The 18,978-nt window shown below is 35.9% G+C and overlaps 1 protein-coding gene across 3 annotated transcripts in view; it reads right to left on the bottom strand.

Moving 5' to 3' along the window:
- DECR1 (2,4-dienoyl-CoA reductase 1) overlaps positions 1-18,978 on the bottom strand; it is a 56,259-nt gene that overhangs the window by 5,315 nt on the left and 31,966 nt on the right. For all 3 annotated transcript variants that reach the window (XM_024755876.1, XM_024755877.1, XM_024755878.1), the window contains exons 6-7: positions 6,475-6,574; positions 2,101-2,173 (exon numbers count right to left, since the gene is read on the bottom strand). In XM_024755876.1, coding sequence (XP_024611644.1) covers positions 2,101-2,173; positions 6,475-6,574 — 173 coding nt within the window. The remainder of the gene's footprint in view (positions 1-2,100; positions 2,174-6,474; positions 6,575-18,978) is intronic.

Below are 18,978 nucleotides of genomic sequence, written 5' to 3'. Positions count from 1 at the left end.
GGAAGCAGCCGCATAGCACAGGGAGATCAGCTCAGTGCTTTGTGACCACCTAGAGGGGTGGGATAGGGAGGGTGGGAGGGAGGGAGATGCAGGAGAGAAGAGATATGGGGACATATGTATAACTGATTCACTTTGTTATAAAGCAGAAACTGACACACCATTGTAAAGCAATTATACTCTAATAAAGATATTAAAAAAAACACTAGAAAATATAACTTTTACCTTAGTTTCTTCATATGTAAAATGAGGATGCCTGTCTTAGCTATCTCACAAAATTGTTGTCTGAGAAATGAGAAAATGCATATGAAAGTACTCTGAAATATGTACAAATTTAGTGTGGTGGAGGTAGGGCTGCTACTGTCATTTGATTTTTTAAACACAGGAAAATGATTCAAATAGGAAATATTTCAGAGGAAATTCCTTTGCTTCTCCTTACTTCTCAAAATAATAGAAAAGGAAGAAAACAAGTATGTAGGAATATTAAATTCAAGTAGATTCCAGAGAGAGAAAAACCGTTAACTAAATTTGCCAAACAATTTCTGCCTTCTGTTAATGATAAAAAGGAGCAGACCCTAACACACCACTGTATTGCAATTATACTCCAATAAAAAAAAAAAAGGAGCAGACCAAGATAAAGTATGCATGCGTGTTGATTAATAAAAATAATTGGCTTTTTCTCTACCAGTGCCTGTAAGTCTAGGTGACAACTCTCTTCAATAACACAGACATGAGACATAGCAAGCACACACAGGCTCCTTGTGAGCACTTCAGCTCTCCCTAGGCAGGTATAAAGCATCAAAGAAAAAGGGTAGACAAAGGTCCCAATCCTGGTTCTATCAGTGCTTGCTAGAGAGTTTCTATACTTCAATTTTCTTTAATCTCTTTAAAACTATATGCATGTTATTTGCATAAAACTTACACCTACACTGCTAGACTAAAAGTTGATGGCAAGCATCTGTCACAAATGTTTTTGTATCTTTCTTATTAGCACCTTTGCATACAGAAGGCACTCAGTAAGTACATGTTAAATACATAATAAAATGCAGATGATCTTTCCTAGATACTGAGGTCCTAGAAAGAAGTTTCTATGACTATATATAAGATAGTGCTTAGCACAATGCTATTCTGAATCATGTGTTTTAATATGTGCCTTTGAATTATTTTTCCACTAATTTTATTATTTTTTATTACATAAGTGCCAAACAAATAAGATATTCAGTCAAGTTTCACTCACTCAGGTAGTTGTTCTTTCCATTTTCCACCCTTCAAACTGCTAAAAAAATTAATACAACCATCTCCATGTTAATATTTAATACCCCAGAACCATCTACAAGCCAAATACTCCTTTGCATTACTTTCAGTTTATACAACAGAAACAACTTAGCAAATTTCACCTGGGCCTTCAAAGAAACATCCCAGTTGGGATTATAAATTCTTGCTTTACACGGAAACAAAAAGAAGTATGAGAGTGAAGTCATTTGGGGTAACGTGAGAGAACAGAGAACCTGTGAACCTTTCAAGCAACATCTGTAACAGCATTAGTGATAATTATGAGTTGCAATATCTGATTTCAGGTGAAATGCATGCCATCAGAAGGCTTTTTAATCAGAGAGACATGGGAATTAGATGATGTGCATAACAGTGTTTGAAAGTGAAAAGGCACAGACATGTGTCAAAGAAAATGTTGCCTATAACAAGACCAAGCTTATATGATAAATTTCTAAAGCATCTCTTAAATTTAAAATACAGTTACATTTCCATTTTAAAAAAGGATGTCAAAGAACCTTTAAAATATAGTAAAAATTAAGAAATATAACACAATAACAGATCATTAAAGCAAATCAGACAAAATGCCAAAATTGATGGCATAAAAGATCCCAGAAAGATTACGACACTGAAATAGACCTTATCAAGGAGTTGTATAGCTGCTGTATTCTTGCCCACCTCCTTATTTCTTATGTTGGATAATGGCAAAACCCTCTTCCCTTCCACCAGGGCTCCAAACTAAGGTATCGCTGGAAAATCCTGCACACATGAGAATCTATCTATCTTTCACTCCTTAATCACTCAAAATGTGATCATAAGCAAACCAAAACTTACTTTGGTTTTTATAGGCCCCGGTTGAATCACGTTGAATCTCATTCCATATTTACCCCATTCAGCTGCAAGAGACCTAAAAATTAAACAACACAGATTCTAAAATATTATACTATATATTAAAAATACTAATAACCAAGACTGCATGCTTATTAAATGCCAGAGACTATAACTCCAATAGGTAGGTACTATTATTATTCCCCCTGTTACAGACAAGGAAACTGAGGCACAGAGAAGTTAAATCATTTGCTCTGGGTCATATGGTAGTGAGTCAACCTGTAGCAGTCTAGCTCTAGCGTTTGTGCCCTTAGTCACACTCTGCTGTACTATCTACCATTTACACTTTAGTGTCCTTAAGCACCACGCTAGATGACCTACTATTCACATTTTGAACGAAGTCCAATATCAATACACATTTTTAAAAAGGGTATCATTATTTAGCACAAAGAAGGAAGAGATTCATGTCTCTCTCCCACATTTTCTGGAGTTCAGTCCTGCACTTATAAAGTTCAATGTGACTTTACTCATAGTACAGTAGATTACAATGTTTGCAACATTACAAGTGCCTTAATTGAGTAAGAGTCGGATTACATAGATTTAAAATATTAACCATATCATGTCTAACTAGGCTTTAATACAATTGTTGAACTGAGCTAAAAAGGAAGTAAGAATCTAAAAGAAACTTGCTAAATGCCCTGAAGCAAAATAGAACACTAATAGCAAACATGAAACCTTGAAGAAGCAACCTGTTTTAAAAGCCTACTTGGGACTTCCCTGGTGGTGCAGTGGTTAAGAATCTGCCTGCAAATGCAGGGGACACGGGTTCGAGCTCTGCTCCAGGAAGATCCCACATGCCGTGGGGCAACTAAGCCCATGTGCCACAACTACTGAGCCTGAGCTCTAGACCCCAAGAGCCACAACTACTGAGCCTGAGTGCCACAACTACTGAAGCCTGTGCGCCTAGTGCCCGTGCTCCGCAACAAGAGAAGCCACTGCAATGAGAAGCCCGTGCACCGCAACAAAGAGCATCCCCCACTCGCTGCAACAAGAGAAAGCCCATGCGCAGCAATGAAGACCCAATGCAGCCAAAAATAAATTTAAAAAAAAAAGCTTACTTGATAAATATGTCTAACTTTTACTACCTAAACTTATTTTAGAAATTTATATTCATATGTATATTTGTGTGCATATATACTTAATCTACTTTAAAAAAATGATTTAACGTAACTTAAGAAATACATGTAATGCAAATGAAGAAGACAAAATTATTTGAAAAGAAAGAAAACAAACAAAACAAGGATAAGGAAATATAAAGAAGCCAAGAATGAAACTTATAACTAAATGTATTGTGATATTCCATATAATTATAATAGGCAGGTGAAAAACTTGTATCTACTCCTTCCATGATGCTATGCAAAAGGTAAGTCTAACCAGTTACACAATTCACACTGCCCATAACGAAAAAAGCAAGCTAATCTCTCAGGAAAAACACAATCGTTTCTGACAAAAAAATTTAATAAAACATTTCTTCCAAGAAAATGTATAAAAGGAAAATTGTGTAGAATAGTAATGTCCTTAAGACACTGTATCCTTGCAATAGATACAAAGGGATAAGTTTTGTATAATTATAAGATATCCATTAACATAAGCTCTATGTAATTATAAGATACTCACTAAGATAAGCATTAACATTAACAATGCTTTATAAAGCATTGTGCTCCAAGTACAGTCTGTTAATCTGATTAATCCACTGGTACATTTTAGAGAAATGGGCTGCATCTCTTTCAGGCAAATCATACATTAAAAACTGCTTTTCTGAGTGATACCTTTGACAGAGTCCAAGACCATACCTACTCTGGGTATGTACTTGTAGTGCACCTACTAGATTGCTAGGGAAGTAGTAGCTGTGTGTCTTAACAGGATTACTGAGCTGAGCAGAGTTTACAGCATTCTGTGAAAAACTGGGCAAGCTATTAAGGAAACTGGCTTAGGAGGAAAAGCCATGCTATCTCTATTCATAGGTGCAACGAATAAATTTGCTCTAGTGCCAGCTCTTTTAACCTAGTTTATATTCTCAAGATCTATTGTAACATAAGGAATCCACCTCACTGGCTCACTCTGCATGTTAAGATGCTAAGTACAATATATTCAATAATGTTAACCATTATTGTTTTTCAATCAACATTATTGTGAGCTTACTATATGCCAATATCCTCAAACAAAGAAAGGCAGCCCTGCTTTCAAGAGATAGTCCCTCTCTCAAGAGAGGTCGCTTTAGTTGTATAAAGCACTAGATACTACTATCCTGTAAACTGTGTAATATGTGCCAAGGCTACGTAAAGGAAGAAGTATCTATGCCTTCCTGAATTACATGGAAGGCTTCCCACAGGAGATGATAATTGAGCTGACACTTGAAGAAGGATTAGGAGTTTTTTGTGGGAGTAAGGGGGAAAGAAGAGGATGGGAGATATTAGAAGGTAGGCTGGAAAAAAGAAGACAGCCCAGGCATATGGGCCAGTGTGAGTAAAGGACAAAGGCATAAACAACATGCAGTATTCAGGGACCTACAAGACCTTATCTGGTATGATTGTGTACTATAAAATATGAAAGAGGGCTGATGGGAACACGGGCTGGGGAGGAAGGTACACATTTATTGAGCATCTGCTATGTGCAATTCACTATGCAGTAATACCAAAAAAGCGGCACAGAATCATAGTCCTTAAAAGACATGAAATTGAAACCTCTAACAAGAGTCAAAGATCTAAACAAAACAAATATTGTACAAATGGTGCCAAAATAGTCAAGTTCAAATCCCTTATTTCCAATACCATTTGACCTTAAAAAAAAAAACCCAAAATGGTAATTATCTCTATTCAAACTAAACTGCTGAGTAAAGTATGACTTCTTTGTATCTCAAACAAATGTGTTTTACTGGTTTAAATGTTAAAAAGAACCTTGAGACTACTCGAAAAAGAGAACAATTATGTAGTTCTACAAGCACTGAGCACCAGCTATGTACCCGATCTTGCTGAGCAATGAGTACACAAAGATGAATAAGATATGCTTTCTTCTCTCACAGACACACATTCTAGTGGGGAAGTCATACAGCTTTAATGATATGTTAAAAATAGTCTACAGTGCCCTTCTCTGTGCCCCTTCATTTTAGAATCTACAACACTGGATGGCATTTATTAATGTGTTAGTCTTCTCACTAGACTGGAATAAACAAAGTTTTAAGGGTGCAAAGAGTAGAGGATGGTTAATTCTCTTCTAGAGAAATGAAAGTAAATATCCCAGAGGAGGTGATACAAGCGCCCTGAAGGGAGGCAAAATATCACAGCAAATTCCAACAACAGCATAACCCAGGCATAGAGATATGAAAATGCGTGGTGTGTTTAAGAAAATATAGAGCACAGGAATGATGGTAATTAAAAGCACAGGAATAACGGTAAAAGAATGCAAGTTCAGGTGAGAATGAGGACTGTTCTATTACCATCACTATCATATCCCTGTATCCCATGTACACAAAAGATACACAATAACTATTTATCAAATAAGTCAATGAATAAAGAAAGGCCAGGGACAAGTCTGTTTAGAATACCATATTGAGTTTTGGCTTTTATTCCAAAGAGTCATAGAAAAATGATATAAGGTTTTTAACTAGGCATTATAATAAGCAGATATACATTTGTAGAAAGATGAGTCTGGTGGGAATGTGAATAAAAAATAAAGTGAAAAGAAACTGGTAGCAGAGAAACATGTTATGGGGTTATTACAGTAAGCAAGACAAGCAATGATAAGACCTTATATTACAACTAAGACAGTAGAAAAGGCCAATGGGGAACAGACTCAAAAAGCAATCATATGCTGCTGAGAAAAGGCCAAAAGAGCTGACAAGTGGTCACTGTCTATATTAGTTCTATTAATCGTGTATAGTAGGTACAATAAAAGGATGAAGGTATGTTTAAGAGAGGTCAGAGGGGGCACTAGTAAAGATACATGGATACACTAGTCTGAGTTCCTATAAGCCTTTTTCTCATAGTTTATAATACACAGTCATACTGGATAAGTAATTAAAATTAAATAAAATTTAGTTTCTCAGTCACAGTAGCCAGAATGCAAGGGTTCAATGGCCACATATAGCTATTGGATACTGCAGATTTACAGAACAGTTCAATCATTGCAGAAAATTCTATTGGACAGTGTTGCTATAGACAAATAGGACCTATTCATGAAATAGAATGTCTCCTGGTGAATCCAAATTAGTCTTTGTTTTATTTTTCTCTGGAAAGAGAACAGAACGCAGGAATTTAGTTACACAAGCTACCAAAGCACATTATTTATCTTCAGTGACAGGATTAACACAGCAGTACTCACTTGTTCATGGCCTCCACTCCTGCTTTGGCAGAAGCACTTGGTACTACAAAACCTGACCCAGTCTCAGCATAGATGGTTGTAATAGCAAGAAACGATGCTCCTGACATTTAAAAATGATACAGTAATTAACAATACAGCTAAATCAATTCACATCAGGAAAACATTATTTATAATAATGGGATCTAATTCAAGAGGGTATAACAAAAACTGAAGAAATTTTCAAAACTTCACTAAGCCTAAATTAATAAAAGAGTAATCTAATAAAATTGCTACATCTTTGCTAGTAATCTTGCTGCCATTCAGGATGGTCCAGTCTGTGCTTAATTAAAATTCTATACCAGGTGAGTCAATACCAAGGCTCAAATCTCAAAGGTATGGCCCTATTATACCCTGCATAATCAGCTGGACAGGATTTCCATTAACCCATTTATAAGAATAAATCGGAACCAAAACTAAATTAGCAGGGACTTCTGCCTCCAGCATCATGGATTTGTCCTCCTCCTGTAAACACAAAGAAACTGTATCAAATATATGATACCACTATTTTCAGATACTGTTTAGCAGGCAGGGAAAGATGGCAATTCCTGAGAGAAGAAAAACAAATGAAATGAGCTCTAAGATCAGATTTTGCCTAAAGGTACTGTACGTATACCACAGTATGTACTATATACTACATATATATACATACTATATATTCTATATTACATACTCTATATTATACTATATACATATGTCATATAGACTGTGGCATAAGGAGTAGGAAAGTAGCCAAATAAAGCATTATCACTGAGTTGAGGAGACAGATCAGATTTTAGAGAGACTGAGGAAGTTGCAATTTGTGAGGAGAGTTCCCCCGAAGAGAAAAGTATGTAAAGATAGAGCCCCATAAATCTGCATAGTGTATCCTTGAATCTCTGGCCAAATATCAAGCTGTACATGTTTAGGGTAAGATTCCATAAGGCCAGGCAAAGAACAATTGCCTGGGAACCATAAGCTGAACAATTCCCAGAGTACACAGAGGGCTGGGAGATAAGTGAGTCTGAGCAGCTTTGTTGAATATCCAGCGCTTTCAGTGGAAAAGTTCAGAAGGGCTGTGCATTAATAGGAGGGTTAAATTAGCCCAAAAGTAAAGTCTACTCTAGACTCACCCAAATAAAGCTTAAAAATGAACACTGAACTGATCAAGCTGGTCCACAAGTTTTTAATTCAAAGGGAAATTAAAATGCATACACATATGTGGACACCACACACACACACACACACACACACACACCAACAACAACAACATAAAATTCATAGCATGCAACCAAAAATTACTACACATAAAAAGACACAGAAACAACCAGGAGAAAAATCAAATAACAGAAAGACTCTCATAAATGACACAGAAGATAGAATCAGCAGATGAAGACCTTTCAAATGATATTGTACACTGGACAGCTACATGTAAAAGAATAAGATTAGAACGTTTCCTCACACCATATACAAAAATAAACTCAAAATGAATTAAAGATCTAAAAAGACCTAAAACCATAAAATTCCTAGGAGAGAATATAGGCAGAACACACTTTGACATAAACCACAGCAATATTTTTTTGGATGTGTCTCCTAAGACAAAAGAATAAAAGCAAAAATTAACAAATGGGAACTAATTAAACTTAAAAGCTTTCATACAATGAAGAAAACCATGGATGAAATGTAAAAACCTACTGAATGGGAGAAAATACTGGCAAATAAGATGGCCAATAAGGGGTTAATATCCAAAATATGTAAACAGCTCACACAACTCAATATCAAAAAAAAACCAGCCCAATTAAAAAATGGGCAAAGACATATTTCCAAAGAAGATATACAGATGGCCAGCAGACACACGAAAAAATGCTCAACAATGCTAATCATCAGAGACATGTAAATCAAAACCACAATGAGATATCACCTCACACATGTCAGAATGGCTATCACCAAAACGTTTACAAATAATAAATGTTGGTGAGGATGTGCAAAAAAGGGAACCCTAGTACACTGTTGATGGGATTGTAAATTGAGGCAGCCACTATGGAAAACAGTATGGAGAGTCCTCAAAAAACTAAAAATAGAACGACCATATGATCCAGCAATTCCATTGCTGGGTATATGTCTGAAGAAAAAGAATATATTCAAAAAGATACATGCACCACAATGTTCATAGCAGCATTACTTACAACTGCCAAGATATGGAAGCAATCTAAGCGCCCATCAACAGATGAATGGATAAAGAAAATGTGGTATATATACACACAATGGAATATTACTCAGCCATAAAAAAGAATGAAATGTTGACAGCTGCAACATGTGCATGGACCTAAAGAGTATTATGCTTAAGGAAATAAGTCAAAGAAAAACATATGCTGTGTTATCACTTATACGTGGAATCTAAAAAATAAAATAAATGAATGTATATAACAAAACAGAAACAGACTCACGGATATAGAGAACAAACTAGTGGTTACCACTGAGGAGAGGAAAGGGGAAAGGGGTGAGATAGGGGTATCAGACTAAGAGACACAAACTATGTATAAAATAAGCAACAAGGATATATTGTACAGCACAGGAAAATACAGCCAGTAATCAACATTGCCTGGGACATAGTGGGTTCTCAGTAAATTGACTGTATGAAAGTTTAAAATAATAATCTTTAGCTCCTGAAAAATCAGTGATTTTCTACTTCCTACTTAGCCACAACACTGAAAATACTGTAAGTTAATATTAGCAAATGAATCAAACTATATATATATATAATATATATATATATATATGAAACAGTAGATACTTTAAGAAATTTAAGACTACAAGTTTTAAGGACTAAAAGGAAAATAATTTAAAGAATATTCAGATAAGTTTTTTTTCTCCTTGACATATTTTGTTTCTCTTTCCCTCCACACACTCCAGAGTAGAAACAAAACTTAGCACAACCCGGAAAACATTGGGAGTGGAAGAGGGGACAGGAGTACCATTTTAAGGACATGAGAAATAAGAATAGTTATGTTAGGCATTATGGTAACTTTTTCTAATATATCAAGCGCAGTCTCTCAGATCTCTGAAAATTACTTTGTTTCCAAATTCACCCTGTTAAAGAAGAGGATGTAGAACTTTAGTGTACACCATTACAGTACACTGACAACAGATGCTAACTGCATCATCTTACAACAAAATTATAAAAACTACTTTTAAAAATGACAATTACTTATGTACTGCCAATGTTCCAATAGAATGTGCTCTATCTTCCCATTCAGATTTAACAGCAATTTTTCTTGAGGTGTGGGAAAGGAGGAGTTAAGTCATTATTATGTAATTGAGATACTGGAAATGAAAGTTATCATCCTCTTCTCTTTCTCTCTAGATTTTATTTAAGATGTGGGCAGCCCACTGCTTAGAATGAGATACTGCTGCTTTTAATTACCCCTGAGTGTAAAAAAGAGGCAAACATTTGAAATTGTACTGTTCCAATAGGATGAATGCTGCATAAACAATTAACAGCTGGATTTCAAAAAATGAACAGTGGTGCTAATAGCTCAAAGTAAAGAATTCCCAGATTCCCAGGGTCAGTCACAGATATATTTTTTTCTTTTCATAGGAAGGCTAATCATTTAAATTAGAATTACCTATGGAAGAGGCTTGTAAATGGCAAGTTTCTAACATCCCAGTGCTGACAACAAAAATAGAACCTATGTTAGTGAAGTTAAGAAAACAGAGAAAGGGAGCAATAAATAAAATAAATATTATGCTTGCCCATCCTTAACTATTTCAAAATGGAAAAAAATAGTAACAAAGAAACACTAAAAATCACACTATTAAAAAGGATAAAACGTGTAAGGTTACGTGCCAGTTTCAAAAAAAGACTCAAAAGCTCTAAAATCTGGTTTAAATACAAATTTTGAAAATTAAAATAAAAAATTTTAGTTCCAATGTCCAGTAGAGATGGAATACTGCAGTTTAAAGACACCTGACTCAAACATTAATTCTACTATTTACTAGCTCTATAACTGTGTGACCTTGGGCAAATCACTTCCCTGTTCCGGGCCCCAGATTTATCACTGTAAAGTAGGAAAATAGAGAGTTTCCAGCAAATGTCATTACATTCTACAGATTACTCACTAATTAATCATTGCTATCGATTCTACCTATTACTCTTTTACCCTCATGCAAAAAGTCCCATTTGAAAATGATAATATCCAGCTCTTTAACCACCGTTTGTAACTTCAATTGATGTTAACTTTGACTTCCCAACCTACTCTGCCATTTTAATTAAAATTTGACTCCTGGACTTAAACCTACAAAAATATCTGTAACCACATCTCAAAGCCAACTTCTCTCAACAATCTGGAAGATTTCAACATTCAGGTGGACAAGATCATAAATCTTACAGTTCCATGACCTTCGGTGCTACCCCAATTTAGCCACAACTTGAACTTTGTCATCATTCCAAAATACTGAATGCAATGTGTTACTCTCTGTATTCTGTCCTTCCAGATCTTTCACATCCTCATACTACATGTGCTCTTTGAGACCTCATTATAAATTCTGGGTGCTTTATCTCCCATATTCTTTAGGCTTATAGTTCCCTCCTAGTCTAACTTTTCTATTTACAGCCTAGACTATTACATGAAATCAGACACTCAATTCCTAGCCACACATTCTCTCAAACATCCACCTTGCAGTTCTCAATACCAGAACGGCCTTCTCCACTCTTATAAGGAGGGAGTTCTAAAACTGTTCCAAGCTGTAGGTAAATGCCATTGGAAAGATGCATCTACAATTTCACCAGGGCCCTCAACATCATTTATCAACTCTTTCAGTATCCAGAGTAGGCTCCTCCACCTATGTTTCTGATTCACATCTCCTGAGACTACAACATTCCTTCATTGGTTCTCTCTTCTTTCTTTCTCAACACTTCTCATTGGGCCCTCCCCTCAGTCATTAATCATGCTTCAGTCTCCACTCTGAATATATCTCTTGTTAAGATCCTTCAGTTTATCTTTATCCAATTCCAGAGGGTAAAGTCCACACCCCTTAGCCTCATCTTTGCCTCTCCAGGCATTACATACTACACGTAAGTAAGCCTGAACTCCTTGTACTTTCTAAGAACACAGGTGAGCTATTGCTTGCAGCTTTAACTCTCCTACTGTTATTGCCAGCAATTAATCTTCCTGACAATCATAACATGAAGAGAAAACTCTTCACTTCTCTTTTTGATGAAGGCACAGAGGACACTAACTCTTAGCCACTTTTTGATAAGAGACTCAATTGAATTTAAATCTAAAAGTCATCAACACTCTAAAAGTTACTCACAGGATGATCATATAACTTAAAAACAAACAGCATAACTCTTTTTAAAAGAATATTATCTACTAAATGAAGACATCTCATTTGAACATTTAACATAAATACATCCTTCATGTAGGTTGAGACTTAAAAGTTTAATTACAATAAGTCGTATCAGATCTCCGGTTTTTCTAGTCTATTTTAACTATGGGACATAGGAAAATAGCCTCACATTCAGATACTTTATGGTCCCCTTGTAAAACAGGTGGTAAAAATACACTTATCTTGGAGGAATCTAACATTTTCTTTAATAGCTAATACTTACTGAGCAGTAGTCTGAGCCAGGCACTATTCTTAACACTTTACAGGCACTAGCTCACTTAATCATCACAGCAATCCTAGGAGGAAGGTTCTATCTTTATCCTCCTATTTACAAAAGAGACTGAGGCACAGAGGTAGTTTTCCCCAGTTCACACTACTAATAAGTGGTATCATCAGGACTAGAACCAGGCAGTTTGATCCAGAGCCTACACTCATAAAATTTCCTCTCGAAGAAATTTTCAGTTATATAGTTAAAAAGAAAAAAAAAGATTCCTTTCCAAAATTTCCAAATCACCTTACCTTTACATTATCTTCACAAAACATCAAAGTAAGGTACACAGTTGCTATAAGAAAATTTAATAAATGAGGTAGAAATGTTGTATCAAATTAGTAACTCTGGCAAAAAGTGATTTTAAAAGGATATTAACACTGCCTTAATAAATGCCAACTCATTACTAAGAAAGTGTTTTTAAACATTCTTAAAATGCACCCACTGTTCTAAGGAAGGCCTAGTCGCAATACACAGAAATGTAACCATATGGTCCTTCTATACTTTAAAATCTAAACAGCATACAACTTGCACTCACACTGACAAATAAGAAAAGCCTCATCCTATGCCTGCTCTACTCTTCCTTCTTCTGAAACAAGGTGCATTTGCCTCCTTATCAGTTGATTTTGTCAAATGGCTCATCATCTTCTTTTCCCCTAATAGTAAAGCTGAAGGACATAATTGAAAGTAGTGTTAAACATGCCCTCAATTCACCTTTTTTTTGTGAGTCTCAAAAATGTTTCATTCCATAAACAAAGCGTCACCTTTGTGCTTAGTGATGAGTTAGGAACTGGTGGGGAGAAGAATGGAGTAAGGGTGGAAAGGGTTTTCAGGTGGGGCAGAAGTATTGTATACTGATGGGTAATAGCATTTCCAATTTTGATGGATGAGAAAAGGAGACTTGCAACATGGAACAAGAACAATGTGCAGCATGTTTTTAAATGCTGAAGTGTGTATTAGAGCTTTTGAATAGGACATTATTCATTAAGGTGTGGAACTAAAGCTGGGCATGACAATTCTATATGGCTTAAGGGAAAATGATTCTGTCAGAGTCTATGTAAAAGAGCAGTCAAACAAAGGGTGATTACAGAAGGATGTGAGATTGGACAGGCTGAGGTTCACTGAATGATGAATGATGAGGGAAAAGTAACTGGCTGAGTTCAATATCAATGGATTGAAAATAAGAATGCTTTAAAATTTATTTCTGTGTTTACAGTTCACACATTATGTGTCTAAAACAGCAAGATGGTTAAAAACTTTGTGTTTTCTGATAATTTGTTTTAACTCAATTGCAAGAATGGCATAAAGTATTTTACTTAGTTCAAAGCCTTCAACTGATTCTTCATAACTATTGATTAAAAGGATCTTTCCTTTTTTAGTTTCTTCGGTTGGTTCATTATTTGCATTTACTCTTCTCTTCCTCTAGCACAAGGCTGCTGGTAAGATATTCTCAGGCTGCTGGTAAGATCATCTCAGGCATACTTCCAATGACACTGATCCTATCCATGATTTCCTTTACAGACACTTCTTAACTACTTTCTATTTACCCTTCATTGTTCATGATTAATCTGACTAGACAATAACCGTTCACTTCTTGCCTTTCCCTGACACAGTCCATATGATTCAAGCTTCCTTGGGCTGCTTCTGACTATTCCATAATCTTAGATTCCCTGAATATCTGAAAATTAATTCTACCTAATTCTTTAAATTATCTAAGCTACCATATGTTCATTCACATACATGAAGAAGCACATGAATATTTTTGAAGCAATTTATGTTTTTCACAAAACTTTTGTATCTAATACCTTGTTTGCTTACTAAATATTGGAGTAATAGTTGATTATCCAATCTTTTTTACAGATGAGAAAGCTGAGTAGTGGTCAAAATATCAAGACTCACCATCTAAGTATCAGGTATAAATTAGGTGACAATGACTTCAATTAAACTACTGCTCCTTTTTTCCTACTGGACCACTTCTTTGGGGTTTTTTTTAATGAATTTATTTATTTTATTTATTTATTTTTGGCTGTGTTGGGTCTTCGTTGCAGTGAGTGGGCTTCTCATTGTGGTGGCTTCTCTTGTTGCAGAGCACAGGCTCTAGGCATGTGGGCTTCAGTAGTTGTGTCATGTGGGCTCAGTAGTTGTGGCCCCATGGCTCTAGAGCACAGGCTCAGTAATTGTGGCACACGGGCTTAGTTGCTCTGCGGCATGTGGGATCTTCCTGGACCAGGGATCGAACCCGTGTCTCCTGCATTGGCAGGCGGATTCTCAACCCCTGCGCCCCCAGGGAAGCCCTGGACTACTTCTGACAATAAAAAAAAAAAAATTGTCAATCATCAGTTTTAACAGTGATAATTAACACTTCTTAGTTATTTAATAAACCATATTTTCTCATCTGTAAAAGTGAGAATTAAAAACATCTAGCAATATATTAAAAAAGACTAACTCTGCACCTCAGTTTCTACCCATAACTATAAACAGCACTTACCTTCCAGAGTCATTACAAGTATTAAATAAGTTCATAAATATTTAACACTTAGAACAAAAGCTGATATAGAATAAGCACTTGATAAATGTTAGGTGTTTTAAAAAAGTAAGAGGAAAGGAAGTAAGGAAGGAGGGGAGAGGGAGGAAAGGAGAAGGAGTAAGGGAGACAAGATGGAAGAAAATTTAGTTAAAATTAGAGCATTTACTTATAAATAATACTGTTCAGTATTCTAACATCTACTGCATCTTATATCTGTATTTAATAATTATGCAAGTTGCAGTAATCACTACAGATTTCTCATATGTGGTCTTATGTGGAAGAAATTCTAGCTTCCTGGTATAAAGTAATCTATGTGACTCAATGATCAAAGGTAGTCCAAAATCAGGTAAAGTATCTGGGTAGGCTGTCACATATTTTGTCAATTAATACACTCACACAGACAAAAAAAGTAAAATTTAAGAAAAATTGTTCTCTTTAAATAGAATCCAAACAAATATATTTTTTTAAAAAAACAGTAGTGGATATGTGGTCAATATTCTTACTCAAATGTTAAGTAATTTAAGATTCTGAAAAACAACCAAGTATGAAGAGTATCATACTATGTTGAACACTTATCTAATATGTCTTTCACAGTGGCACAAGAGGCATTGGTTGAATTTAGCTTAAATATAATATCAATTTCAAAAGATAGGGCTGTAAACAACATATCATCTATTGGCAAAGTAGAGCTGAGGACTGACAGAGTAGTAAGTAAGGCCTTAAGAAAACAAATCTGGGAGAACTTCAAGATGGCGGAGGAGTAAGAAGTGGAGATCCCCTTCCTCCCCACAAATACATCAGAAATACATCAACATGTGGAACAACTCCTACAAAACACCTACTGAATGCTGGCAGAAGACCTCAGACTTCCCAAAAGGCAAAAACTCCCCACGTACCTATTTTTTTTTTCTTTCTTTCTTTTTTTCTCCCATTTCTTCTGAGCCATGTGGTGACACAGTGTTGGTGCTCCGAGTGGGTGTCTGGCCTGTGCCTCTGAGGTAGGAGAGCCAAGTTCAGGACATTGGTCCAACAGACACCTCCCGGCTCCATGTAATATCAAAAGGCAAAAGCTCTCCCAGAGATCTCCATCTCAACACTAAGACCCAGCTCCACTCAACAACCAGCAAGCTCCAGTGCTGGACTCCCTATGCCAGAAAACTAGCAAGACAGGAACACAACCCCATCCATTAGCAGAGAGGCTGCCTAAAATCCTAATAAGGTCACATACACCCCAAAACACACCACCAGACACAGTTCTGCCCATCAGAAGGACAAGATCCAGCTTCATCCACCAGAACACAGGCACCAGTGTCCCCTCCACCAGGAAGCCTACATAATCCACTGAACCAACCTCACCCACTGGGGGCAGACACCAAAAACAACAGGAACTATGAACCTGCAGCCTGTGAAAAGGAGACCCCAAGCACAGTAAGTTAAACAAAATGAGAAGACAGAGAAACACACAGCAGATGAAGAAGTAAGGTAAAAACCCACCAGACCTAACAAATAAAGAGGAAATAGGCATTCTACCTGAAAACAAATTCAGAATAATGATAGTAAAGATGATCTAAAATCTTGGAAATAGAATGGAGAAAATACAAGAAACGTTTAACAAGGACCTAGAAGAACTAAAGAGCAAATAAACAAGGATGAACAACACAATAAATGAAAATTAAAATTCTCTAGAAGAATCAATAGCAGCATAACTGAGGTAGAAGAACGGATAAGTGACCTGGAAGATAAAATAGTGGAAATAACTCCTGCAGAGCAGAATAAAGAAAAAAGAATGAAAAGAATTGAGGACAGTCATAGAGATTTCTGGGAAAACAAAAAACCTATGAACATTTGAATTATAGGGGTCCCAGATGAAGAAGAGAAAAAGAAAGGGACTGAGAAAATATTTGAAGAGATTATAGATGAAAACTTCCCTAAAATAGGAAAGGAAATAAACAAGTCCAGGAAGCACAGAGAGTCCCATACAGGATAAATCTAAGGAGAAACACGCCAAGACACATATTAATCAAACTATCAAAAATTAAATAAAAAGAAAAAATATTAAAAGCAGCCAGGGAACAACAACAAATAACATACAAGGGAATCCCCATAAGGGTTACAGCTGATCTTTCAGCAGAAACTCTGCAAGACAGAGGGACTGGCAGGACATATTTAAAGTGATGAAAGAGAAAAACCTGCAACCAAGATTACTCTACCTAGCAAGGTTCTCATTTAGATTCGGAATGAGAAATTAAAACTTTTACAGATAAGCAAAAGCTAAGAGAATTCAGCACCACCAAACCAGCTTTATAACAAATGTTAAAGGAAGTTCTCTAGGCAGGAAACACAAGAGAAGGAAAAGACCTACAATAACAAACCCAAAACAATTCATCAAATGTTAATAGGAACATGCATATCGATAACTACCTTAAATATAAATGGATTAAATGCTCCAACCAAAAGACATAGACTGGCTGAATGGATACAAAAACAAGACCTGCATATATGTTGTCTACAGGAGACCCACTTCAGACCTAGGGACACATACAGACTGAAAGTGAGGGGATAGAAAAAGATATTCCATGCAAATGGAAATCAAAAGAAAGCTGAGGAGCAATTCTCACATCAGACAAAACAGACATTAAAATAAAGACTATTACAAGAGACAAAGAAGGACATTACATAATGATCAAGAGATCAATCCAAGAGAAGATATAACAATTGTAAATATTTATGCACCCAACATATGATGCATAATGCAAATGCTAACAGCCATAAAAAGGGAAATCGACAAAAACAGAAACATAGCAGGGGACTTTAACACCCCACTTTCACCAATGGACAGATCAGCCAAAATGAAAATAAGGAGACACAAGCTTTAAATGATACATTAAACAAGATGGACTTAATTGACACTTATAGGACTTAATTGATTTATTATAGGACATTCCGTCCAAAAACAACAGAATACACACTCTTCTCAAGTGCTTATGGAACATTCTCTAGGATAGACAATATCTTGGGTCACAAATCAAGCCTTGATAAATTAAAGAAAATTGAAATTGTATCAGGTATCTTTTCCAACCACAACGCAGTAAGTCTATATATCAATTAAGGGAAATAAACTGTAAAAAATACAAACACATGGAGGCAAAACAATACACTACTTAATAACCAAGACATCACTGTAAAATGGACAACCTGGAACAAATGGACAAATTCTTAGAAATGCACAACCTTCCGAGACTGAACCAGGAAGAAATAGAAAATATAAACAGACCAATCATAAGCACTGAAATTGAGACTATGATTAAAAATCTTCCAACAAACAAAAGCCCAGGACCAGATGGCTTCCCAGGCAAATTCTATCAAACATTTAGAGAAGAGCTAACACCTATCCTTCTCAAACCCTTCCAATATATAGCTGAGGGAGGAACACTCTCAAACTCATTCCACAAGGCCACTATCACCCTGATACCAAAACCAGACAAAAGATGTCACAAGGAAAGGAAACTACAGGCCAATATCACTGATGAACATAGATGCAAAAATCCTCAACAAAATACTAGCAAACAGAATCCAACAACACATTAAAAGGATCATACACCATGATCAAGTGGGGGTATATCCCAGGAATTTAAGGATTTTTCCATAAACGTAAATCAATCAATGTGATACACCATATTAACAAATTGAAGGAGAAAAACCCTATGATCATCTCAATAGATGCAGAAAAAGGTTTCAACAGAATTCAACACCCATTTATGATAAAAACCCTACAGAAAGTAGGCACAGAGGGAACTTAACTCAACATAATAAAGGCCATATATGACAAACCCACAGCCAACATCATTCTCAGTGATGAAAAACTGAAACTATTTCCACTAAGATCAGGAACAAGACAAGGTTGTCCACTCTCACCACTATTATTACATAGTTTTGGAAGTATATGTAAATTAATACAGCTACTATGGAGAATAGTATGGAGGTTCCTTATAAAACTAAAAATAGAACTACCATACAACCCAGCAATCCCACTACTGTGTATATACCATGAGAAAACCAAAATTCAAAAAGAGTCATGTACTGTAATGTTCATTGCAGCTCTATTTACTATAGCCAGGACATGAAAGCAACCTAACTGTCCATCGACAGATGAATAGATAAAGAAGATATGGCACATATATACAATGGAATATTACTAAGCCATAAAAAGAAACCAAATTTAGTTATTTGTAGTGAGGTGGATGGACCTAGGGTCTGTTGTACAGAGTGAAGTAAGTTAGAAAGAGAAAAAGAAATACCATATTCT

The sequence above is a fragment of the Neophocaena asiaeorientalis genome, unplaced genomic scaffold (assembly GCF_003031525.2).
Source record: "Neophocaena asiaeorientalis asiaeorientalis breed wild unplaced genomic scaffold, Neophocaena_asiaeorientalis_V1.1 scaffold728, whole genome shotgun sequence".
Taxonomy (NCBI): domain Eukaryota; kingdom Metazoa; phylum Chordata; class Mammalia; order Artiodactyla; family Phocoenidae; genus Neophocaena; species Neophocaena asiaeorientalis.
The sequence above is the reverse complement of the archived record's forward strand: the minus strand, read 5'-3'. Positions and strand labels throughout refer to the sequence as shown.